The 25,963-nt window shown below is 42.2% G+C and overlaps 1 protein-coding gene across 1 annotated transcript in view; it reads left to right on the top strand.

Annotated features, from left to right (window-relative positions):
• The window catches only part of TTC7A (tetratricopeptide repeat domain 7A), a 2,220,458-nt gene that overhangs the window by 1,290,052 nt on the left and 904,443 nt on the right, over positions 1 to 25,963 (top strand). The window contains exon 15 of the mRNA XM_069608425.1: positions 4,668 to 4,828. Coding sequence (XP_069464526.1) covers positions 4,668 to 4,828 — 161 coding nt within the window. The remainder of the gene's footprint in view (positions 1 to 4,667; positions 4,829 to 25,963) is intronic.

Below are 25,963 nucleotides of genomic sequence, written 5' to 3'. Positions count from 1 at the left end.
AGGGCACTTCAGTTTTTCATTATGTAACATTATGAAAAGATATTCAGTAAAAGTATATGGGGCTCATTATGAGTTTGGTGGTGCAATAGAAACTGATTACTGCCACTTTTTTGTGCAGTTGCCGAATTACGGTCACTTTTACCCTACTGCCCAGTTCCTAGTTTGGAGGGAAATTCAAGGATTCACCACCAGCAATGCACACCACACGATCAAGTGGCGGTAACGGTAAATGATTTACGGCCAAATTCCTGACAAGCTCGTAATGAGGACCTATAACAAAAAACACATTCTGATTCGTCTCACACTATCTTGCTGTGTCTTTCTCATTGAAAAGACATCTCTGTTTTGGACTATCAATCATGTTGTAGTATTGTTTGCCCTCATTCTGCACGGGTGCCAGTTTGGAGTATGTTTTGACTTATTTTGTGGCAGAGTCCCATAAAGGAATGATGAAATTAAGTCGGCCAACATCATGGAGAAGGTATTTTCAAATCGTTTTAGTCCTCTGGGGCAGTGGTGCCTTCTTATCTGCAATAGTTTTGGAACAATTGTCTTGCTCGGGCCAGGGTCTCTTCACCTTAGAGAGTGAGCTCTAGCTGATCGTGTTGCAAGCACTATCCAGAATGCTGTACTTCCAGGAATGAGGTTAATGCGGCGTTATATAAGGTCTAGTAACCGCACTGGGTTAATTCAGTCCAAGGCTGCACAGGTACTATGTCGTTATTGGATGGCCCACCTTATTAGGGAAATCGCAATAGCAGAATTATGTCAGACTTTCCGGTAAATTAAATATGTATAGTCTTTATGTATTAGCCCCGTGGGCAGGTGGCTCAGGGGCAGGTGGGTCAGCTAAACGGGTTGCTGCAAACCTAGGCTGAATCTCACAATCCAAGCACAGGTTTGTTTTAAACCTGCAAGCTGCTCACATGAGCCTCAAACCTCTGCATTCACTAGCTGGGACTGCTGCTTCCCCACCATCGCCAACTCTTACGGCCCAGTCACCTAACGAGGTGTTGCCTGGCTCCTCTGAGTTTCCCCTCATTTGCAACTGCTGGAGTCCCCCGTGGAAATGAAAAAGGGTCTCTGCACAGAGCCACGCTTTCTATTTCCATGGTGGCTATCATACGTGTGTTCTTTTTGTTTGACACAATAGGCCACATGCTTGCTGCATCCTGTTATTTCAGGCAAAATCATTGCTTTCGGCACCTCCGTTTGAATCATAGGATACTAAAAGCAATAATACCACATTCCATGGGATTCACCAGCCGGTAAAGTCACTGGGGACCAGCATTAAGGTCCTCATTTTTTGCAGGCCTATAACTTGGCCCATCCCATTAACTGGCAGTCAAGCCAGTAAAACAGGACATTGATACTTAATTAATAACTTTACAACGGTTCAAAAGATCCCCGCCTGTCCAGGCCTTTCCTTTGTGTCTTGCCTGCCAAAAAGGCAGACCAGGTACTGAGAATGCATGCCATTGTACTTTGCCATCTGCATTGGCTTCCGGTGGGCCAGCAGGTCCTTTTTAAGTCCTTGTGTATTGTGCACAAGGCGGTTCATGGCCAAGGAGCTGAGTTCTTACAAGCGAAATGTACTCGCTATGTCCCTACACGGGCTCTGCGCTCCTCGACCACCAATCTTCTAGCTGTCTCTAAGTTCAACCGTGAAAGGATCGGAGGCAGAGCCTTTTCTATCGCTGCGGCTAGACTCTGGAACAACCTTCCCCCGATAATAAGAAGTGCCTCTAATCATCTTGGTTTTAGAAGAGCTCTTAAGACCATCCTGTTCTAATTCTTCTCTTCTTGGCCACCTTCTGTGGGATCAGCTCTCCCTCCTCAGCGTCATGATGCCTCGGCGACCGTGCACTTTATAAGCTTAATTAACATAACATAACATAACATTGAGAATGTGTGCTGCAGGGGAGGACTGGCAACATTTGGCCTGGGGGCAAGTTTACATTTCTGGCCCAAGCCCACAGTGCAGAGGCCCCAACTTTCCAAACAAGTAATGTCAATACCAACCTCTTCCCCTCCCACACATTCCTTATGTGATGAACCTGATGGTGTCATCAATCCTTTCCCAGAGGTAGCCTCTCCTCATGTGGCAAGCAGACAGCAGCCACTGCCTGATCCTGACCCTGGCGGTGGCTATATGAGAGAGGACCAGATGGGGTGAGGTGACCCTCGGGGGTGGGGGGAATGGCATTGTCACAGGAAGTCCAATATCCCCGATTTCCTTTTAGAGATGTTCCTTCCCTTCCTCAGGCCTTGATGGCATATTGTAACAAACTCCCTCAACCACTTGCTAAGCCTATAGCCAGTATTCATCAATACCACATGAAAACAGCATGATAGAAGCTGGGACGAGGAAGAAGCCAGGAGTAGTAATGATTACACGCAAAGGGAACCAACACCAGCCTCCTCAATATCACATGGAAACCGACATGACAGAAATGGAGACGAGGAAGAGGTGAGGAGTAATTATGATTACTCCTTAAGAAAACCAATAGCAGCGTTCTACTTGTTGGGGCAATCATTTGACCCGGCACGATTCAAAACCATTCTGGGAAGGAAAACCAAGACTAGAGAGCGAGAACCTCTTCAGAAAACTGACTGGGAAGCTGGTGTATAGCATGCAGAGCAGGAGCAGCAAGCGGGGAAAAGACAGTGTGCAAGCAAGGGACTTTTTCGGTAAAGCTCTGGAGTGGAGGCTGCAAAATAGGGTAAGCTGGCCCAAGGGCTCCATACCGGCAACGGAAGGAACACTGCCGCTGAGCTGCAAGGCCATAAGAAGGAGAGGGAGAAGTCTCGGAATGTGAAGCCGAGAGATGGGTTTTGCATCGGCCTGGAAGGCGAGGGTGTAAAGAGAACGCCACAAAAGCTGGAAAGAAACCCGACCGACAGAGGGTGAAGTGGCACAAGAAAGAGCATACTGGTAAGCCCACCGTGGAAGACTGGGGAAGCTGGGTAACTGTTTAAAGACATTGAAGAATGTTATTTACCAAAATTAAGGCATAAAATGACACTTCATCACTCTTCATATATCGTCATAGCCCCAGTACTTGGGAGCCTGGTAAGCCAAGAAGAGAAAGTAATAGGACTGTGTAAAAATAAAGAAAGCCAAAAGAAGACACATACCTGACGGCTGCTTGGTGAGGTGAAGAGTGAATCTAGGATTCACAGCCATGCAAAATTGTTAAAGAAATCTGGGGCAGACCAAAAGAGAGAAACCAAAGGGGCATTGGGTGTAACGATCTGGCAGCAGAGTATGCCAGATCTTTTGTAAAGCAAGCTGAATTAACTTTTTGATAAAATACCAAATACACGGTGTATAAAGAAATTGCATGATAGTACAGGCAGGAGAGAATACCAGGCAAAGTCAAGTGTATAAAAGGAACTGTAAAATAGAATCTCAAAGAAGACCCATGCCCTTGGGGTTTTGAATAGCATTTGAATGAGGAAGAAAACCTGGCAGGGGAGTATACCAGGTGTCCTGTGAGTCTGAGACCGACACGCAAATTGCAGTGCACTTAAAAGGGAATCCAAAGGAAGACGCATCTCATTGGGATTTTTAGTTATCTTGAATGTTGAGAAACACCTGGGGAAAGGAGCCATTTCCCAGGGAGTGGATTACAACAACAAGAACTCCTTTGTCCTCTTGAACTACAAGGAACTTGGATTATTCTTTTGTTTTGAACTATACATTTTCTGGAGAGAAACCTCGTGAAAAGAATCATTCCCTGTAGCTGTGAACATCAGTGTTGTTTGGTTATTTTCCCACCCATTGACATGCCGTAGCCATGCTAATCCCTATGGCTATTCCCACCCAGTTCCTGGCACTGCCTGCCCAAAACACCTCCTCATGGGAACTCTTTGAGCTCACTTTAATAAGGCTTACCACTTTGCACTCAAAGTTTCTGCCATTGTTTTTATAAAGCAGCCCTCTGAGAATTAATGACTTAATTGGAGCTTTAAACCAGCTACTGGTGTTATAAAAATGTTTTAACCAGGTCCGCCTCCACCCACTCGATTTATGTCTGTCCTGCACTGAAATCCTGTTGAAAACAAGTATTTGCAAAGCTAATAATTTTGGCTTGTGTAGATGTATTAGGCATTTGCCGGGCACTGCTTTTAGATGCCTAGGTACTTGCACCATTTTGCACTTGCTACCATCAATGGCCAGTTAGTACCACTGCGGAAGTGCCTTTCCCATGACAACACAAAAACCCAAACTGTTGGCATTGCAAGTGCTTGTTTGAATGTCTTCTGGGTTGTCCCGGTACGGTAGTAAATGGCTTCTGATCTCTGCCATAGCCACACAGCATCCTCTCTTGCCTCAGCATCTTTGGCCAACATCCCCTTATATCTCTGCAAGTGATTTGGTCCCGCTGTCGACTCACTGTGAGTCTACCCTACAGCATCCTCTCTGCCTCAGCATCTTGGGCAGACATCCACCTTTATCTAACAAGTGATTCTGTCCCGCAGTGGACTCACAGAAGCAGCATATTCGCATTTAAAAAATGGTGGAGTTTATTGAAATGTTAAATGCTACAATGTAAAGAAGGTTGGGGAGAAAGAAGACTCATGGCTATAACCACCTGCTGGTAACATTGTGTTTTACATGTAGATTAATTATTAAACAATAAGTAAGCATTTCCTTTTTAAAGATTTCAGATGCCATAGAACATCTCCAAGAGGCTTTAAAATTCTGCAATGATGATTTGAACTCACTTCATCTGCTGGCTCTCCTATTTTCTGCCCAAAAGGACTACCAGCATGCCCTGGAGATCATCAACATGGCTGTCGCAGAGTACCCTGAGAACTTCAGGTAGGCACAGTGATGTTCTAGCATGTGCTTTATGTATGCCTTTGAACTCATTGAACATTGGCACTCCTCTCACTGAACACCAAGATGTTGAAGGACTGCAATTCCTTTGAACACTGACTTGTTTTGTGGAAAGGTAATGTTTGAGTTAGTAAAGGGGCTGCTCTTTCTATGCTACACCATTCAAACACAACCCTCTCCTATTACTAATAGAGCATCCTAGGGAAATCAAGCCAGGTTTGTTCCATACCAGATCAAAGACAACTTCAACTGAACCCCTTATCAAAGGAGGTATGGCCTTAGGATATGGTCTAGGATGAACGCTTTTGGTGGGGGATTTGAGACTAGGTGAGAAAGAAATGGTAGGGTATACGCAGCTGAGACTTGGAAACTGTCACTGACCGGACAAATAGAATACTCTGCATTGGTCCAGAAAGGGACATGTCTTGAAAGGTGATATTGCGGGTAGGGGAATGACTGTTGCGTGTGTTCTGCCTAAGCTACAACAAGCATTGGCAGTGTCAACAGCTTGGGCTTTTGTGTAGGCATGGGAAAGGCACTTGCCAGGCACTGCCGTAGTGATATTAACTGGCCATTTATGGTAGCAGGTGCAAAATGGTGCTAAAAGTCCCTGAAAGTCAGTACCAGCACAGGATTGAAGCAGGGGTTCACCCTAGAACCCCTCTTATTCAATCTATAACTATCTGATCTGGATGAGGTATTGAATGGGGTACGTAACTTCCTTCCTTGGATAGAAGGTGAGGCAATATCAAGATTAACATATGCTGACGATACAGTCTTTATGGACCGTAGGCCCGTCGGCTTGCTACGCTCCATCAATGCCCTTTCTGCCTATATCGCCACCAACCACTTATGTATTAATGTCTCCAACAATAAAATCTTAGTGGTAGGCAATAAGAACAAACACAATTTCCACTTTTGTCTGTAAATTAGATTACCTTACCTCAGAAGATATAGATAGATATGTCTACTTGGGTTTACCTTTTCAATCTTCTCCACCGCATCCGTTCTATGGAGAACACATTTCACCCAAAATCTTAAAGAAGTGTTTTTTGATAAAGAGATTGATAGCAAGGAAGGGCGGCAGCAACCTAGATGGTCTGATGACGATATATCACAGTAGTATAATGCTGGTGATAACATATGGCCTATAGATATTATCTGAACAGCACATAGATTGAATACACAAGATGGAGGGAAAAATCCTGAGATCCATTCTGGGTGTTCCTAAAGGAAGCACTTAGGTGCGAGTTGAGCCTACCTTCCATTGAGTTGATGTATATAAGCTATATATATATATCACTGCCAACATTCCCGCTGATGCTAATACACTCTTGGGCTTTATTGCATCTAAGTTGCATTCAAAAAAACATTGTTAAAGAGACGTTATGGTTAAGATGCACTAAATAAAACCTATGAAATTCAGTGAAAAAACTTTGTTAAAGGGATTTATGCTTAAGCTGCACTAAAAAAACCTATCAAATTCAGTGAAAAAAATGTGTTAAAGGGACGTTATGGTTAAGGTGCACTAATAAAAACCTATCAAATTTGGGGGGAAAACTTTATTAAAGGGAAGTTATTGTTACAAGGAAAATCAACAAACCCAATACATTTGCCAGTTATGGTAAGCTATGCAACCATAACTCGCGCCCCCACCATGCACTGCTAACACTAACACCAGAGACATCAAATATGACATCACAAATGATGTCACCAATGACATCATTGATTACATCACATATGATATTACTACTGCATAGCAATTCAAACAGAAAGTCGGATAAGGGGTACCGCTTACAGTCTCATTTACAACATATCAAAGCTGATCAGTAGCCTTGTAATAAACTACTCAATGTCACATAAAAGGTGCTTCTTGAAAAAGAAACTTTGTAGTGAAGGTTTTTTGTGAATACAGCAATCAAATATTACATAAAGAGAAACAATGAATGCAGTATGGATCAGATGACTATGTATTCTTAAGATGGTATGTTTAGGTAGTACAATGATAAGTCGGAGCATATCACATTCTTAAGTAATGCATTATCTGCATGGGACCTGCTTCTTGTTCTATGTATGTGCATTATGACCTCAGGATAAACCATAGGGAAAAGAACTTCAGAATATAGCACAAGGTCAAGCTCTTCATGCACAGTACCTTTATAGTATGAGTATCATGGGTTCAATGCAGTATAACCACATGAAGTCCTCAGCTTAAAATGAATACTGCCACTAAAAAAAACTGTTATGTAATGTCATCAGTGATGTCATTGATTATGTCATCTTTGATGTCTTGGGTGTTAGTGTTAGCAGTGCATGACAGTGGCGTGAGTTATGGTTGAATAGCTTACCATAACTGGTGAATTTCTTGTTTTGTTTACGTTACTTTTATCCATTACTTTTCTGTAAAAAAGTTTTTCCCTGAATTTGATAAGTTTTTATTAGTGCAACTTAACCGTAACGTCCCTTTAACAAAGTTTTTTCAGTGAATTCCATAGGTTTTTATCAGTGAAAATGTTTCATGATGTTACATCATTGTATATAAGTTATTAATATTTCCTATTTTAACATATATGAAAGAACTATAAACCTCCTTTAAGAAACATATTTTTTGCAACGCATATTGATGTGGGCCGTTATCAGCAGCGCATGCTGGGTGCAAGTCAGAGTTTGAATTGGATAGGGCATAAGGGTCACCCATGACCCCAGCCCCATGTAACCCCCACCCACATTATACACTGCCCCTACCCGGCATCCTAGTTCAGTGCCCACTATAGCCTCATAATGTGACCAATGGCCAGTGCTCATGGCTTGCACAATCGATGGGGCCTGGGCTACGGCCATACCACATGCCCCAATAAGCAAATCAGAGTAGACATTTGTCCTTGCCGAGGGAAAGGCCCACTGTCCAGGCAGAAAAGTTATATCACTATTTGTTGTACTTATATTTTGACACTTTCGAAAAGATTTGCAAAAGCATGCTTTCAGGTCCTTGCTAATGCTCCTCGTGCAAGTTTGCTGCCATCCCGTCCTACGCTTTGGCTGCAGCTACAAGCAGAATTTATTTTCCTATTTAAACCTACGGCTTTGCCTATGCCGCATGGCCCAATAAGTCAATTAGAGTAGGCATTTGTCCATGCCAAGGGCCAGGCCCACTGTCCAGGCCCCAGAGTTATATCACTATTTGTTGTACTTACATTTTGACACTTTAGAACAAATAAAACAGGACAGATTTGCAAAAGCATGCTTTCATGGCCTTGATGATGCTCCTCATGAAGGCTAGTTTTAATCCAGTTCAGGAATTCAGGTTATAGCCGCAAGCAGAATCTTTTTTCCCATTGAAACCTAGGGCTTCGTCCATGCCACTTGACCCAATAAGGAAATCAGAGTACACATTTGTCCTTGCTCAGGGCCAGGGCCAGGGCCACTGCCCAGACACCAAAGTTATATCACTATTTTCTGTACTTACATTTTGACACTTTGGAAAAAATAAAACACATAACAGATTTGCAAAATCATGCTTTGAGCTCCTTACTGATGCCCCTCGCACACGTTTGCTGCAATCTCGTCCAGCACTTCAGGCTGTAGCCACAAGCAGTTTTTATTACCATTTAAACCTATGCCGATTTCGAAAAAACTTCACCATATAGCTGCTCCCTGGTGGCCATGCCCACTTTAACCCCCTTGCCGGTCCCTCGTGGTCATGGCCATAAGCCAGATTGTCCGGGTGATGGCCACAGGCAGTCACCAAAGGTATATCACACATTTTAACACTTTTCAAAAAATAAATACCAATACATTTGCGAAACCATGCTTTCAGGTCCTCGCCAATGCTCTGTGCATGAGTTTGCTGAAAATCTGTCTATGTTTTATTTTTTGAAAAGTGTCAAAATGTATGTACAACAAATAGTCATATAACTTAGCCCCCCACTTGACAAAATCCATTCAAACTTTGCACAAACATTCAAGGTTGGGTCTATAATCTTTGTGCAAATTTCGTCAAATAGTAACAAAGTTATAATCAATCTAAAAATGTTGAGACCCGCCCTCTACTTTTGCACACTCGTCACAAAGTCCCACCAAACTTTGCAAAACCATTCAAATTTGGGTCTAAACTAATTTTGCAAACTTTTGTGTAGATTCCTCAAACGGCACAAAATGTATAAGCATTTCAAATATTTTGGCACTCACCCTCTAATGTTGCCCCCTCTTGGCGAAACAGCACCAAACTTTGCAGAACTATTCGGGGTTGTGTCTCGAAGGAGATGTTCGCGGACTTCGTAGAAGAAAAAAAACCAGATTTTTGTCTTTTTATGGCAATATCCCAATCCATCCTCATCACTCTTCACCTCCCCAGAGATTGTTTAATTAATTTGAGAAGTGTAATGCTGTGTTTTTTCATGTTTTTACTGCAATGTTCACAGACTATAGGCACAGTCCGGGAATCCAACATGGCGTCCGTTTCAAAGGTTTTGATGCACCTCACGTTTTTAATTGGCCAATCAGCATGCGTGTTTGACATCTGCAAACATTACGCTGATCTCTGATTGGTCCAGAGGGGTCAGTGGATTCTGAATCAGGAAATGACTGTGCAGTCCGGTCCCAGATATCACTCATTTTGTTTGACCTACTTTTTGGCCATTTTTTAAAAAATGACTGGATGAATTTACACCAAATTTGCAAAAGCATGCTTTCCGGACCAAGCTGCCGCTCCTCGCACAAATTTGGTACAAATCTGTCCAGCAGTTTGGGCTGTAGGTGCCAGCAAAACATTTTGTTTCCATTATGTCTATGAAGATTTCAAAAGTTTTTGGACCCGTCCTATAACTTTCCCCCCTCTTGGTTAAACCGCACCAAACTTTGCATATCAATTCCGAGGTGGCCATATACTTTTTTTTTTGCAAAGTTTGGTCTGGATTCGTTAAACAGCACCATAGCTACAAGCTGCCAAAAAAGTGCTCTTCCTATGGGTTGAGCATCTTAACATAATTACACGGCTGCTACTGCAGGCCGTGTTATGTGAATATTGTCTACTTAGTAATATCACAAAGCTATTCTGCACACTATTGAGTTAATGGGCCTTATTTTGGAATCCTCCAGAGTGGTAAAATAGGTATATAAACTATGGGTAAAATGTTTAAGCATGGTTTGAGGCCTCTTTGAACACTTTGTGCGATTTTCATGCATTTGACAGAGCATGGGCACAGATTGAAATGTATAACCCAACCGCCTCAATCCACTCCATCTGTCAAGCACAGGAGCATCTCCACCAGCGTCTGATTTTGATGCAGGCTGACGGATTCCATAGGATTCCATGTAAAGGCCCCCATCCATGCACAAACATGACAGGAGGAATTTATTAATCATTTAGGAACAGGGTGCAAATTTAACACGGATGTCTGGGCCAGTCAAATTCACACCCTTGTCCCACACAATTTAACATTGCATGGAGGGGACCTGGTTCACAGAAGGGCACACTATTACGGTCCCCTCCATGCAAACACTGGAGCAGACAAGCCTTAATGCTTAGTTTCATTCCTCCTCCTTCTTCATGCCTATGTATTCATGCTTATTAAAGTATTAATAGCTACATGAAACCGTCACATCCTGTTTGAAAAGGGTTGTTCTGTCAGGTTTTCATTTACAACCTTATAACTTGCACAGAAACAAAAAGCAGGCTCTTATGTGAGTGATTTGTGCTTTGTGTTGATCTGAACGTTTTTATTTGACATTAGTCCCTTGACATAGAACATCTGAAAGTCATCCCTAGACAGAGGCATAGACAGGGTAGGGCCTGAGTGGGCAAGGTTGGCATTTACAGATGTCAATTTGAGGCTGAGCAGCAGGGGTCGCTCTCCGGCTATTGCACTCTGAGCAGGTCAGGAACAAGGAAACTCTTCCTACTTTCTGGTTCCTCTCTGCGTGGAGCGTGCAGGAGCTGGAAGCCTATGGAGCAGCTGCGGGGGCAGCAGCGATTCTGAAGGAAAAGAGGAAAGGGAAGAAAAAGCATTTTTGTTTGTGTATGTGCGCGATGATTGTAAGTATGTATGAATGTATGCTTGCATGCATTCAGGGGGGTGCAAGTGTGTATGTATGCGAGGGGATGTATGCAAATGCACGCATATGAATGAATGCATTGTCAATGGTGTACATGGGTGTGATTGTGAATGTAGTGAATTTTCTGGGTGTGAGTATGAATGACAAAGAAACTGTATGGGTGCATAACTAGTGGGTCAATGGCCCTCATTACAACACCAGCGGTAACCAATGGCGCTATTAGCACCATGGTTGCTGCCGGTATTGTAACGAGTCCGCCATGGTGCAATGGGGAATTACCACCCCATTCCAAGGTTGGCAGGGCGGTAATTCCCCATGCACCATTGGCCCTTCCCCATTCCCATTTTTGCCCCATAGGGCTCAATGGGAATGGGGAAGGCGGTAATTACGGTACTGCAAATTGCGGCACCGTAATTACCTTCAAGGTTCCTTTGCGGGTCCCTAATTTAACTGCTGGTCCAGACCAGCCGTTCAGGTCGGGAGCCGCAAAGGGACCTCATAATTAGGCGCTAAGGGGTTAACGGCGCTGCAGCCTTTTACGGCGCCGTTAACCCCTTAGCGCCAGGGTCGTAATGAGGCCCAATGTGTATGTGTGTATCTGTTTTTGTATCTGTGTATATCTCGGTGTTTGCATCTCTGTGTGTATGTCTAACTGTGCATGTGCGTGTGTGTGTGTGTGTGTGTGTGTCTGTGTGTGTGTGTGTCTGTGTGTTCGAGCAGTGGCCCGCAGAGGGGCACTGGACCATGAACATTTCATGACAGGGGCATGGCATATTTTAATGGCTTTTTTGGGCAAAGCAAAGCCAACTTGAATGTTATAATGGGAAGGAGGGGTTAGGGTACATGGGAGGGGGGCCTTTTGTGAAGCCCGCAAGGCAATGTTTCTTTACTATGGCATGACACATGTTACTGCCGTTAGGGGGCAAATACAACATGAATGTTCATATATTATGGGAGAGTGGGGGAATGCGTGTAGCCAGCAAGGACATGTTTTCTTACTGTGGAATGGCTTTTGTTTACTAACATTATGGCAAAGCAAACAGGAGTATGTTCTTAGGTGGGGATACTGGCATATATTGGTAGAGTCAGCATAAACATAACTTCTTATAGAATCATTACTGCCATTATGGGCAAAGCAAACATGAGTATTAAGTGGGAATACTGACATATAAAGGTGCACCAGAATGGACATGTGTGGGCACAATCAGTTTGAAAATGTGTTTTACACCGCACAGTACTGGCATATACTGGGCAAAGGCATTATAAAAATACATTGGAAATACTCCTGTTGATTACTTGACATCTAACAGACTTTTTTGCATGTCTTACCCTACAAAGCCGATTGTAAACTGTGTGGCTTTTTACCTAAATTATCACAGAAAGTGAACTGTAAAATTCACCATTTAAACCATTTAAAGAAAATGTTCACCCCGAACTCCTCATGATTGTTTTGTTCTCCCGCAATACGTTTGGTCGCTCCTGCGCATTCATACAAGTGCAGAACGAGATGCCCTTCTCCTGCAGGCGGCCCTTATGGTGGGCCTACTACATTAGCTACAGGCTCCACTTGTTACACAATCCTGGCTACGCCTCAGGACATTTTATTATTAATTATTTCTTGTAATGTTGTAATGCACATCTTGCCATCAAATATCTCAGCAGAGCTTAAAAGAGAGGAGTTGGTTGCGGGAGGGTAGATGTCCCAGCTGCTAGGGGGATAACCACAGTGACTGAATGTTGTTTATGAGGGCCACAAGCCAAGAGGAACATTCTTGTTTTTTGGGCCTTCTGAAATGTATGTAGCAAGGCTGTAGGCAGAGATGTAATGGGAGCTTTTTCCAGAAGGAGGGGCCTTGATACTGCAGGGCTATGCACCCAAAAATGTTGTATCGATACTGGTGGGCCACCACCAGGTTTTGTAAAGCCATCATTAGGCGTCTGGCTGGCAATATGAAAACTGTTTTGTGATATAAGCTGGTGCAGGGACATACAAGGCTTTCACATGAGTAATCAAATATTTAAATTAATCCTGAAAGTCAATGGCAACAGTGTACAGTCTGCATTGCTTGTGTGATGTGGTCCCTACATTTCAGGTTGCCAATAAGGCTGTCAGCACAATTCTGGACCCTTTCTAGCCTATGTAAAGCCTTTGCAGGGAGGCTGGCATAGTTCCCATTACCGTAATCGACAAGACTATTGCATAAACTAGCACAGTCTTGTGAGAGCTTTGTAAGAGGGGTAGAACTCTTGTTTGATAGTCAGACGACTTAGTGACCCCTCCAAAACAACACCCATATTCCAGCTTTAAAGTTTGTGCTGGGGTCTTGAGCCCAGTGGAGGTGGCTGGCCAAATGACAGTGTTCATGAGGGTCCCACCTCACCCCCCCTCTCTGGGCTTTGGCATCTCTCGGATCAGGAAGACACTCTTGAGCACAACAGCAGGCTGAGGCAGGATTGTCAAAGTCAGCAAGTTTATTTCTTCCAGAAGGCATGACACAGGATACACAGGATACGGCATCAGAAACATCTCTGGGACTCTGTTAAAATCACTAAGCTCATCCTTCCTTATATACACTCTATGAAGGTGAGGTAATGGCCTGATCATAAGTACACCCCATTCCTCCCTGTGATTCGTTGACTTATATGGCATGATCAATGTACAATCCCTCTTCATACTTGTGATTCGTCGGCATATCTGCCACTCAGAACAAGTCTAAACAGGTCTTTACTCACTCATTCCCCCACCATTGTCCCCTGGATGAACTTTATGTAAAAAAACTGTCCACTGAGGTCATAGTGAGTTAGCACAAATCGACCATTTTGTCTGCTCAGGCAAGTATCCATTTTAAAGTGCCTGACCTTGTCACAAAACCCAAAATGGCAGATCACTTATCAAATGCCTGACCAACCCAAATTTTACCTAAAACTTGGGACCTGCTCCGATTTGGATCTAGATTCTTTGATAATATATCATAACATGTACTACCTGACACATTATCTACTATATATGACATTCCTACTCCATAAACATGGACTGCCCTTTAAATCGCTTTCCTGCGAAGCACTATAATTCTAATTTCTACAACATTTAGAATCACTCATCACCCCAATAGTTTATCATCATTCGGTTTGAGGTAGAGGGGGTCTATCTCCATTACATTCAGTTTGAGGGTGAGTGGGTACTCATTCCTTTACACTCCCCCCTGGTATTGTATTTAGTCATCTACTCAATACATACAACTACACCCATGTCTACCCTCCTCAATTTTCAATGTACCTACACATTTCTGACCTAATCACCCTTTTCTTCAGACACTTTACTTCAATCTGAGAGGTATCCTAACACATTTCTACAACATCAGTACTAACACATTATACTCTCCTAGTCTAATCATGTATGTATCCCTACAAACTACTTTTATTTACTTTCATTTGAGCCCTTCCTCCATTCCCCAATTTACTTTAAACTAATTATACATTAGGTCATTTACGGCCACTATGAGAAACAAAAAGTTGGTATGTCGTATGAGGAAACCCATAAACCCATATCCATAGGTTTAATCACGTGCGATTTTACTGAGCACTTCTGTCTCACTCCCACCCCATCAGTGCCTTGTTTTTACATTGTCCACCCCATACATATTCTTGTTAATTTTTCTTCTTCATCAGTATAGTTTCCACCGTCACATCTTCCACCCGATTCATCTTAGTCTGGTATCTTTCACGTTGACAGATCTTTTTCCTGATCTGATAATTTTTGTTCATTGAACCACTTTGCAGCAAGTCTCCCAAGCCTTTCAATGCCGGGCCAAAAGTCCATTCATTGTCTTATGTGGCAGCAATAAGTTACATTTATGGCACCAAGAAACAGTCGATCAGAAAAGCACTTGTTTGCTCGTTCTGGGGGAAACAAAGATGGGGGAGCCTTTGCAGAAAAAGTCCTTCCTAACATGTGTAAATTCTAGTTGGGCATTGTTTGGTCGGGTTCCTCAACCAATCCTTTTTTGCTCACAGGGTTGTGTGCCGTCAATTTTCCAATGTATACGCCTCCTCTTTCATTCAGCTGTAATAAAAAGCTGAATGAGTTTCCTTTGATAAATAAGTATGTCTCTATCATCACACTTTTTCCTTTCAACCCAACCCCTTAAAAACCTTGTGTGCATGTCCTGGCAAAATTCACATGCCTTCTAAACAAACTACATTTATCTTATTTTCTGAACACCCCTGCCTCCTAGAAAAAGCTTCATCAGACATTTTCGTTCTTTGTGTATCAAAGCTACTAATTCTTTTTCTTTTGTGTATACATTCACATTGGTTTTACTATATGTGATCAGCCTGCTGGAATATGATTTGTTTACAATAAACATATCCAGATACATATTATTTGTCCCTTCAGGGTACTTTTTCATCTTCCCTCTAGATCGACATTCTCAAATGTAGAGGTACTCAAAACATTAAAACAATACATTGCTACAATACAATAATTAAAAAGGTCCATTGTCGTCTTCTCCATCTCTTAGGCGCATCTGTAGTAGACGAGGACATTTTTTATCAGTGATCCCTATTCTCTGTTAAGAATCGAAACAGAGACAAAAAGTAATTTAGGTACTGGCAAGGAAGTCAAGTTTCTATCTGAGCTAAGTTCTTTCTCCTTGCTCCTTGCTTCTAACAAAAAAATGTCATCTAGATTTATTTCTTTTCTTCAGCCCATTTAACTCACAGGCTTTCCCTAACTCGTTGGTACACAAGATCATCACATTTCTTATTAACTTGGAATGATGCTAGGGCTGACACTTAATTCTCTGGTTTGCTGCATGTGCTTCCCGGTTAGCTGTAAATGCTTGCTGCTTAGCTGTAAATGCTTCATTCTGCCTTGCTTCACCATCTTTCTCCCAATCACGTTGGACCATGGTCTTTTTCTTCTGTGCTTTGTCTTTTTCCTGTTGAGACAAACTAAAACATTTCACTGCACATTATCTCCTCTTTACCCCACTATGCTTTATCTAGTATACCCCTATTTTTCTAGACTATGGCACCAATTCTTACTATGTGCCTTCATAATATATCATAAAACTACATTGTTTGCCTTTTCTAAAATTCTAAAAATGTTTATACACTCGCCAAGTTTACCCCGTTTGGCGTCCCACAAATAAGAATGGTTACCCACCTGTCATCTAACGTCTTTTATGTCCTGCGTTTTGTCTGAAGTTGCCATGCTTGCATCTATATGCTACTCTATTCACACCTGATTGCACCTATCTTGGGAAAAATGGCTGCATAATTGATGACACTGTGTCTCTATCTGCCTCTTTTTCTGTTACTCACCTGGGTTCTCTTACTCTTGATAATGATCAATAGTGTGTCTACACCCTTGTAGTGTGAACCAGTAATTACCTCTTTTTCCTTTTCTCCCTACTTAAGGGCCTGCAGACATCCTCCTATGTTCAGACAAGGTTCATGATCTGTAACATAACCAACATCGTTACAGACACTCAAAAAATTGTATCTTACTTACCCTTGTATTTTCTTCTTGAATTGGCTCTGTACACAATATTCCTTGTCTGGTTAACCCAATTTTGGTCAACCATACCTCTTTCTCGTTCTCCATTTAAGCCCCTAATTCTTTTTATTTGCTCTGCACAATTTTTTCAATGTTGGCCTTTACTCCTCATTGATGCTGTTTTTTTGCAAAACTTTTGATTTTGGTTATTTTATGCTCCCTGTTTAATTCCCTATCCATTCATTCATCCAATCATTTCTTCATTCATTTTTTAAATATATTTGTTTATTTTTATTTCATTCAAGTGAGCTTCTTACTTCGTTACAGTTCAGAATAAGTTATTTATTTTCATCTTCTCTTAATTCATTTTTCTGGACCTATGCCAAAAAATGCGATGTCCCTGAAGAAAATACCACTTCATACTTCATTAAGCCCCATCTGGATATATCACCATTCGTGACAGTACTTAACCTACACCTTTGTATGAGAACCATCCTTGTCCTCCATGATCAATATTATTATTCACTCCTTGATCATTTGCCATATTTCCTTACTCTATGGCTGTCTCTAATTTCAAAGAGGTCATCTGTCCCCCCTCTTTGTGCATAAATATCTGTGGTTTGAGAGTAAATTCATCATATACTCTCACCACCTTTCCACTAGGTCACACAGTTATCTATAATACTGTGTTTTTGCTACTATAATAAAAACCCTTGGTCTCTATCAGAAACGTCTCATCGGGCACTTGCCCTGTACTATGGATGCACCCATATTCAAATGGTGCATTTCCCAAAACAAAACACACCCTCCCTTAATCACCTAAACAACATCTTGTTTCAGGTTTTTATCATCCAATCATTTCCTTAAACACTGGCAGATGTGTGTTGCGAATATGCCAAAAATTTGTCATAACACACTCTCCTCCAGAGACTGCCAATTTCTCACTAAACAAAACTATATTTATAGTCTTCAATAAACATCCTCAATCTTCTAATATTTATTCACCACTTTTCTGTCTTTGCTGCTTGGACATACAGTCCCAATGTCTACCACTAGAACAAAAACTGTTCTTCCGTTGTCATGTTAATTCTTGGCACTCTTTAAGACATAGTGCCACTAACGATTCTGAACACATAAGGTCACCCTATGAGGCTGTCCTACTGTAGATGCATGTGTTCCTCTGTTTTTGTAAAATAATTTCTCCCTGTTAAACCCAACACTTTCATTCCTACGTGGCATTGTTTATTTCATGTTTGCACATTGCTGAGCCTGCATGTGGGTTCAGTTACTTGCCGTCTGCAGTAAATCTGCTTTGCACCTTTCCTAAACTGTCGTAACTGCTGCACTCCCAGCGCTCATGTCTGATACAATGTCTGATCCTGGGCAAAACCCTTCCTTGACTTGTGAGCTTATACACTAGGAGGCGTGCTGCCCCCCCTCTCAAAAATTGTCCATTTTGCACAAATCCTTGCTTCTACACATGTGTGCATGGTGCTCTGACTTACCGCATGGCCAACATACATGAGGTCTCCTGACTTGCCCCTCCTGCACATTCTAACTATTATTCTGCGTGCTTTGTAACCCACCTGGTTACTCTGAAATGTCCCTAATTATTCTGGACTCCTCTAACTTGGAAGCTTTCCCTATCTTGTAATATGAATCCATTATTACTTTGATCAAACTGCCTTTGGTTCTTTACCTGCGGCACGCTTGCTGCTCACTGTGAACCCAATCCGTCTCCACTTAGTCAGCATTGCCTCTTGAATGGCATAGTTTGGAAAGTTTTTTATGCACTAATTTTGCCTTTTTGCCTTTCCTAGTATCATCTTTCTTTCAGTTCTTTTCTTGCAAAGCCTGCAATACTCCACGATGGTCAACTGTATCTCTGACATGGCTTTGCTTTCATGATCACTGATTTCTTTAAACTGCTTATGCACAGCCTCTGACATCCCTTCCCATAATATATGATAAAGCATTGCTATAGATTTCCCACAAGCCTCGCGTGTCTCCAAAGCCCAATGCTCTTAAAAATTCTGAATATGAAAAAGCAGATGATCCCCTTTCTGCATCTTTGTTATCATTATAGCTCCCATATCTGACGTGTTCAGATAAAGTACTCTAAGCGCTTTCCAAACAGCCGCTGTGTAATTATTGAATGGAGCTCCATTATGAGCAGTGTTTAACCTTTGTAACACTAGAATATCCTACCCTTGACCACTACGTCATCAGCCATTTTCCCCAAGAATAGCAGCTAGAAGACCTTTACTGTCTTCTGTAGCTAATGTGCCTCATTTCTGTCACTTTTCCTAGTACATGTATGCATTTCCCAGCGTCAAAAATTGGACTTGGGATTTTACACATGAACTTATCCTCACCTATCTGTGGTTAAGGTATATTCTGTAGTCTCGCTCCTCCCTTCTCTAACAAAGGAAAAACTGTGGAATCCCAAACTCTTATTCATCCCTCATTGTTTGGAATAGATAAATTAGACCTGCTGTTAACTTGCACTTTCTCTTTTAAATTTCACAATAAAAAAATGATGTTTTGTCAATAAAGAAATTCGCTTTACAGTATGATTTCACTGGTTTATTTTAGCCTTATGATTGATATCATTGAATCATATTCATTCAATAGCATTAGAATTCATTCTTCTTCATATTTTGCTTTTCATAAACAAATCTTTCACTTCATTGAATTTCAATCATTCAATTTTACTTGTATTATGCATTCAAATTTTAAACTTCTTCCGCCTGAACCCACTGGTTTATTTTGGCCTCATGATTGATATCATTGAATTATATTCATTCAATAGCATTAGAATTCATTTTTCTTCATATATGGCTTTCAATAAACACATCTTTCACTTCATTGAATTGGAGTCATTCAATTTTACTTGTATTGTGCGTTCAAATTTGAAACTTCTTCCGCCTTAACCTGACACGTGTTTCCCCGCAATTGGTGTAGCGGTTCCTCATGGGTATACTGGCTATGCCATGTCCATAGTATCCAAAAGAAATATTTGTTCATCCAAAAGAAATATTTTTCATCTTATGTTATAATAAGTACATGAATCCAAATGCATTAGCTTCCTAGTGAGAAAGACAGGTGAAGAGAAAAATGAAAATATCTCGTAACTGAATGTATACATTGGGATATACATGTTAGATTTAAGTAGTGAAATGAAAAATGCTGTAAAGAAGACCATTAGTTACAACTTACTTAATGGTCTCCAATGTTTCTTGCAGAGCAATTGTTTGTGGTCACGCCTCAAGTTATATTTCAAATAAAAACGAATTGGCATCCCTAACGAAAAATGTGTTGGACCATTGTCAGAAACCTTTTTGTCAACATGGCACGTTATTTGTATTTAACACATGTGAACACATACGCAGTGCTTTGTGGTTTAATGTGTGCGAACGCACTGTTAGAAAGGCTTACCTTCGATTATTTTAAGTCCGTGACAGAACGTCCAATGCGATTGCCGGTTGTAGTTTGAGTAACGTTGGTGTGTTAACCCGGAAGCATAATAATGCTTTGTGTGAACGCATCGCAACGCTCATGTACGTCAAGGGCACCATGTTTGATTGGGATCATAAGTCTTAGACATGATTTAGCGATGCACGTAATCAAACACATATATGTGTGAATAAGATAATATTTTTAATCGAAATGTTCCAGAGTAAATAGACTATTTTTAATGTATACAGAGATATTTTTGTCAGCTCAAAATATGGATGCTGTTTGATGAGTATGGATTACTAATGTACATCCGCCATATTGGAGCGGAAAATAATGTTGTTGGGCATTCTGTTCAAGTAATTTATTATAAATCTGCGATAAAAATGTGTTTTTTTACATCATTCAATAAAAATATGGATAGTCTCTAGTACAAATGGGAGCATTTCAGTTTAATATTCGTAATTAATTGTATCCATTTCATTAGATGTACCTAGTTTAGATAAATGTTTCCACATTCTGTTATGAGGATCCCATTGTATACATAACAGTGTGATGCAAATTTGAGGCTACAAAATATAAATATAAAGATTGCAAGATACATTAATTCATGTGGAGGCTGACCAAATTACAGGTATAGAAAAAGTCCTCTATAGCAGATCCAACCATTCAGATTTACGTTAAACTTGTGTATTCACTCACACATTATTTAGCCTATAATGGTAAAGAAAAATACATGTATGCATACCTCATAAGAAAGGCATTATGCAAATACAGCAAAAGAAAGCAATCTTAGAACCCCACAGTGTGTGACCATTTTAAAACATATGTGTTTTTGTATCTGTTACAAGAAATGGTGAGGTTCTTGATCTGATCTACATTTAATCCAGTAAAAATAGTGTCCATAGACCAAATCCAGAAAGCTTCTCTCCTGCGTAGTAGGCTTTCCAGGTTACCTCCTCTCTTTGGCGACAAAATGTTTTCTATGCCATGACATTTGATTTTTGCTGGGTTGGAATCTGGGTGATGATCATGGAAATGCAAGGCCAGGGGGGATTTCATATCTTTGTTTTTAATAGCTCTCAAATGTTCACCCAATCTAATCTTCAACTTCCTTATCGTACTGCCAATGTAGATTTTGTTGCAAAGGCAGGTAATGGCAAAAACAACGAATTGGCTATTGCAATTAATGTGTTGTTCAATTTTGATATTCTTTCCATTCAGTTGAAGAAATTCTTTCCCTCATTGTTTGTCTATTAGCACAGACAATGGTTCTGCACCGCCTTCTTTCCAGCAGCGACCTTAGCCTGCTCACATATGGTGGCAAGTTCACCCTTCCCACCATGAGGTTGCCCTTCATGTTGGTCTAACCGCGTCATTAATTCCGATGTCCGATATATGGGTAGGCATAGCCCGATCATCTTACTTCCTTATCGATTGAAAAACATCCCTTTGAATCACATATGTCACCTCTCTTCTCTCCTCGGAAGGTATCTCTATTCTCGTCTGACATAGCCTGTCCCCACTCGTGTGACTCTCACCATTTAAATTTCTATTTTAAATTAGTCTGTTCATAAACAAGACTCTCTATAACACGCACCTGATTTCCACGGGGACGCCACTCAGCCTGATTGGACCACTCACAATCTCGAACCCTTCCCTGGAATCTGTTTGACTGGGGACTAGGCCTGAAATACAGGATTTCCGGATTTTAACTTTATTGTCTCTGGTTGCTTGACCCCCACCTCGCTCGAGGACCAAACCTTCCCCTATGTCCTCTCCTCACCTTGTTTTCTTGTATCGTGCGCTCTCCGTCCTGCTCCTCGGTGCAGGGGTGCATTGTTTGATGTGGGCGTTGCGCGACCTAGTTGCTTCACTGGTGCGGGCCAAAAGAGTCTGGGCTTGCTGTAACTCCAGCCCAACAAGGTAGGTTTGTTGATTTTGGTGAACTGTCCTTTTCTTGTCTCTTGCCCCTAATAATGTCTCCTTTTTCTCCCTTTAGGTGTTGGAGGGGGTCGTTGATGGTGTTGTGCTGTTTAGGGGAGCCAAGCACTAATCGGTGAGTGAAAGCGCGATGCGCGGCTCTGTTCTTGTCCTTTATGTGCTAACCTGTGTTGTCTTTTCCCTTTGTAGGTCAATGGTGTGCTCCGGAGCTGAAGTTACCATGAGCGGCTCGAGTCCAGGTTAGCGTGTGACTCTTGTTGCTGTTTTAGGGGAATCAGGATATAAGAATGCTTACTAATGTCTCTTCCCTTTGTTCTTTTCTTCCCAGGATGTGGCATTCCGAAATGGAGATGGCGTCGCCGAAATGCTGTCCACAGGACCGGAGAAACGATGGATGGAAGCAGGATTCTCCTCAAGGTAAGTGTTGTATTAATGTTGTTCTTGTTCTTTCAGGTACGCCAGATGCGGAGGAAAGGCGAAGGTCTTCAGGAGACTGATCCGAACACGGTGAGTGTGTTTCTCTGTCTGGGCGTGGTTTATATAGCCTCCAGGTATCCCTAGGTTGAACTACACCCAAAAAGCTAGACCGCATAGCTCAGTTCCCGGAACTGAGTTATGTGGGAGCGTCCATATTGCATAAAGTGCATTACCAAATCCAGTTCCAAGTCTGTCCTCTGAGTCATGTATGAGCCTGGCACCACAGGTGACAGGTCTGACTCCAAGTGGGTCTCAGATGAGATGGGGAGGCCTTTAAGGTCTATGTAGGGGATTGTGGCCTGGCTCCACTGTTTTGCCTAAGAGGACTGGGGACAGGGATCATGACAACACTCCCCCCTAAGGCCCCTCTCATGGTAATTCTCCTGTCTGGCCCTGGTTTGGTTGGATGGTTTTGATGGAACCTTTTGAGCAAACGAGGTGCATGGATATACTCGCAAGGTTCCCATGTTCTGTCTTGCGGGCCCTACCCTTTCCAGTCCACTAGATAGTATAATTTAGATCTGACATACTTTGAGTCCAGAATGTTTTTGACCTCAATTTCTGCTTCGCCATTGATCAACACTGGTTTTCGGTGGTGTTGTAACACGGGTTCCAGGTTGAACAGGTTTCAGGAGAGATACGTGGAACACAGGATGAATTTACATGTTGGATGGTAAGGCTAGTTAAACTGCTACTGGATTTATCACAGAGGTGATGGTAAAAGGACCTAGGTATCGTGGGCGGAACGTCTGGGTTCCTTTTATGGGCACATGTTTAAATGCCAACCAGACTTCGTCTCCAACCTGGCAATTGGGGGCCTTTGCTCGATGCTGGTCAGCAAATTTCTTTTGACGATGTAAATGTTCGACTGCCATTTTAAAGGTTTGAGAAATGTTTGCGTGCAAGGTTTTAATTGCTGGCATTTCCAGGGTAGTAGGGACATCTAGTTTGGAAGTGCGTGGATGCCTGCCGTATGTTATAAAAGGGAGTCTAGCCAGTACTGGTGTGTAGAAAATTATTATATGCATATTCAGCTATCCATAACAGGTCCGTCCAACTTCCTTCTGATTGATGTAGTATACAGCATAGGTACTGCTCGAGCGTTTAGTTCGTTCTTTCCGTTTGACCATCCGTTTGGGGATGGTGACTGGTGGATAATCAGATGTAGATTTGGGCCATAGAACAACACTTCCTCCAGAAGTTGGACACAAATTGAGTACCTCGATCCGAGACCAGTACCGAAGGAAACCCATGGAGCTGTATGATGCGGTCGAGAAACACTTTCGCCAAACTGGATGCGTTTGGGAGACCCTTAAGAGGAATTAAGTGTGCCATTTTTGAAAATAGGTCCACAACCACTAGAATGGTGTTAAATCCTTGAATGGGTGGTAAATCGGTAATAAAATCGAGGGATAGCGTATGCCAGGGCACTGGTGGAATTTCCAATGGTTGTAGGAGTCCAGCTGGTTTTTGCTTTGATGATTTATTTTGTGCATACATACCGCAGGATAGAACGAATTGGATATTGTCCTTACGCCACGTGGGCCACCAGTAACTTCATTTTACCTTGGCTAAAGTCTTTGCAATTCCAAGTTGGCTCTCGATTAAGGAGTCGTGATAACCGGACATGACTAGTTCTTGTAATTCTTTATTCGGCAGGAATAAATGGTTCCTGAAATAGGGTAGTTGGTTTTTGATTCTGTGATGTTCTCCTTGTGTACTCCACACTTGTAATTGCTCAGGACTCATCAAGCTTCGGATTTCTTCATGTAGCTCACTCTGAGTCATGGTTGCTGTAATTCCCAGGAGTTTGTCATTTGGAATAATGGCTACTGGATTGGGGGTCTTGTATACCTGTTCATCAATACCCATACGGGAAAGGACATCAGCCTTTCGTTTTTGACTCCCGGTTGAAACGTGATCACATAATCATATTCAGTGAAGAAAAGGGCCCAGCGTAGTTGCCGTGAAAATTGAGCCTTTGCTGTTTTTAGGTACTGTAGATTTCGATGGTCAGTTATTACGGTGATTGTGTGCCTGACACCTAGGAGGTAATGTCGGCAGGCCTTAAAAGCTGACTTGATGGCTAGGAGTTCTTTGTCCGTGATAGCGTAATTGACCTCGTTAGTGTGAATTTACGCGACCAGAAGGTGACAGTGTATAATTGACCAGTTTCCGGGTCCTTTTGTGAGAGAACAGCTCCCATTGCCATACTTGAGGTGTCTGTTTCCACCACGTATGGGAGGTCTGAGCGAGGATGACGTAGAATCGGGGCAGAAGTGAACCTCACCTTGAGTTCCCGGAAGGCCTTTTCTGCTCCTTCTGTCCATTGGAACTTTTTATTGCATTTTCTTAGCAATGATGTGAATGGATGCACTATTTGCGAAAACCCTGGGATGAATCGGCGGTAGAAGTTTGCGAAACCCAACATGCTCTGGACTCCCTTGAATGAGTTTGGCGATGGCCAATTTAGGATAGCATCTACCTTGTGTACATCCATTCGAATTCCTTTTGTGTTGAGGATGAAACCAAGGAACTCCACTTCGGAGGCATGAAATGAACATTTTTGGAGTTTGGCATAGAGCTGATGTTGGCAGAGTTTTGCTAGAACAGATCGAACATGCTTGACGTGGTCCTGTTTTGAGGCAGAATATACCAGGATATCTTTAATATAAACTAGGGCACAGACGTTGATTAATTCCCTTACGACATCGTTCATGAAGTACTGAAATGCAGCGGGAGCGTTGCAGAGGCCAAAGGGCATTACCTGATATTCGTACAGGCCATATTTGGTACGAAAGGCAATTTTCTATTTGTCACCTTTTTTTCACTCGAACGAGATGGTACACTCCTCTAAGGTCTAACTTTGCGTAGATTTGGGCATCTTTAAACTTATCTAACAGTTCTGAAATGAGTGGTAGAGGGTAGCGATTTTTTAGGGTGATTTGGTTTAATGTGCGATAGTCGATGCAAGTCCTCAAATCCCCTTTCTTCTTCGGCACGAAGAATAGAGGAGAGGCTGCTGGCAACTTCGAGGGGCGGGTGTATCCATTTGCCAGGTATTGATCTAAGTAGGACTTTAAATGCTGGTTTTCTGGTTCTTTGAGTGCGTAGATTCTCCCACAAGGAATCTGCGCACCGGGTATCAGGTGGCTCTGGCAATCATATGGTCTGTGCGGCTGTAAGGTATTAGCTTGTTCTTTCTGAAATACATCTTGAAAGTCCTTGTATTCACTTGGTAGGGTACCGGTTACCCCCAGAGTTGTTGCTGCTGTTCCATGAGCAGGAGTTCTAGTATCAGTTGACTGTTTCCCTTAATGGTAACAAGTGTGAGCACAACTTTCGGAAAAGGCCAACTCTTTTGCATGCCAATCTATTCGAGGATTGTGAGCTACCAACCGCTGCTTTCCTAAAATCAACCGCAACTGGAGCGCCTTGATGAGGTCGAAAGCGATAGATTCCCGATGTCCATCCTGGCATAGAAGGGTTAACACTGCGGTGCATTGGGATACTGGACCAGAAGCTATTTCCGTACCATCAACAGTGGTGACAGGGTCAGTGGTTGACTTAGGACATAAAGGAAGCCCCATCTTTGCTGCAAGATCTCGGTCCATATAGTTCCCAACTGCTCCACTGTCTATGTACGCTTTTACGGCATGCATCCGAGATGGTTGTTGGTGGTTGAT

Source organism: Ambystoma mexicanum, chromosome 4q, assembly GCF_040938575.1.
Source record: "Ambystoma mexicanum isolate Mex_15411 chromosome 4q, UKY_AmexF1_1, whole genome shotgun sequence".
Lineage (NCBI taxonomy): Eukaryota > Metazoa > Chordata > Amphibia > Caudata > Ambystomatidae > Ambystoma > Ambystoma mexicanum.
This window is presented reverse-complemented; position numbering and strand designations above follow the sequence as displayed.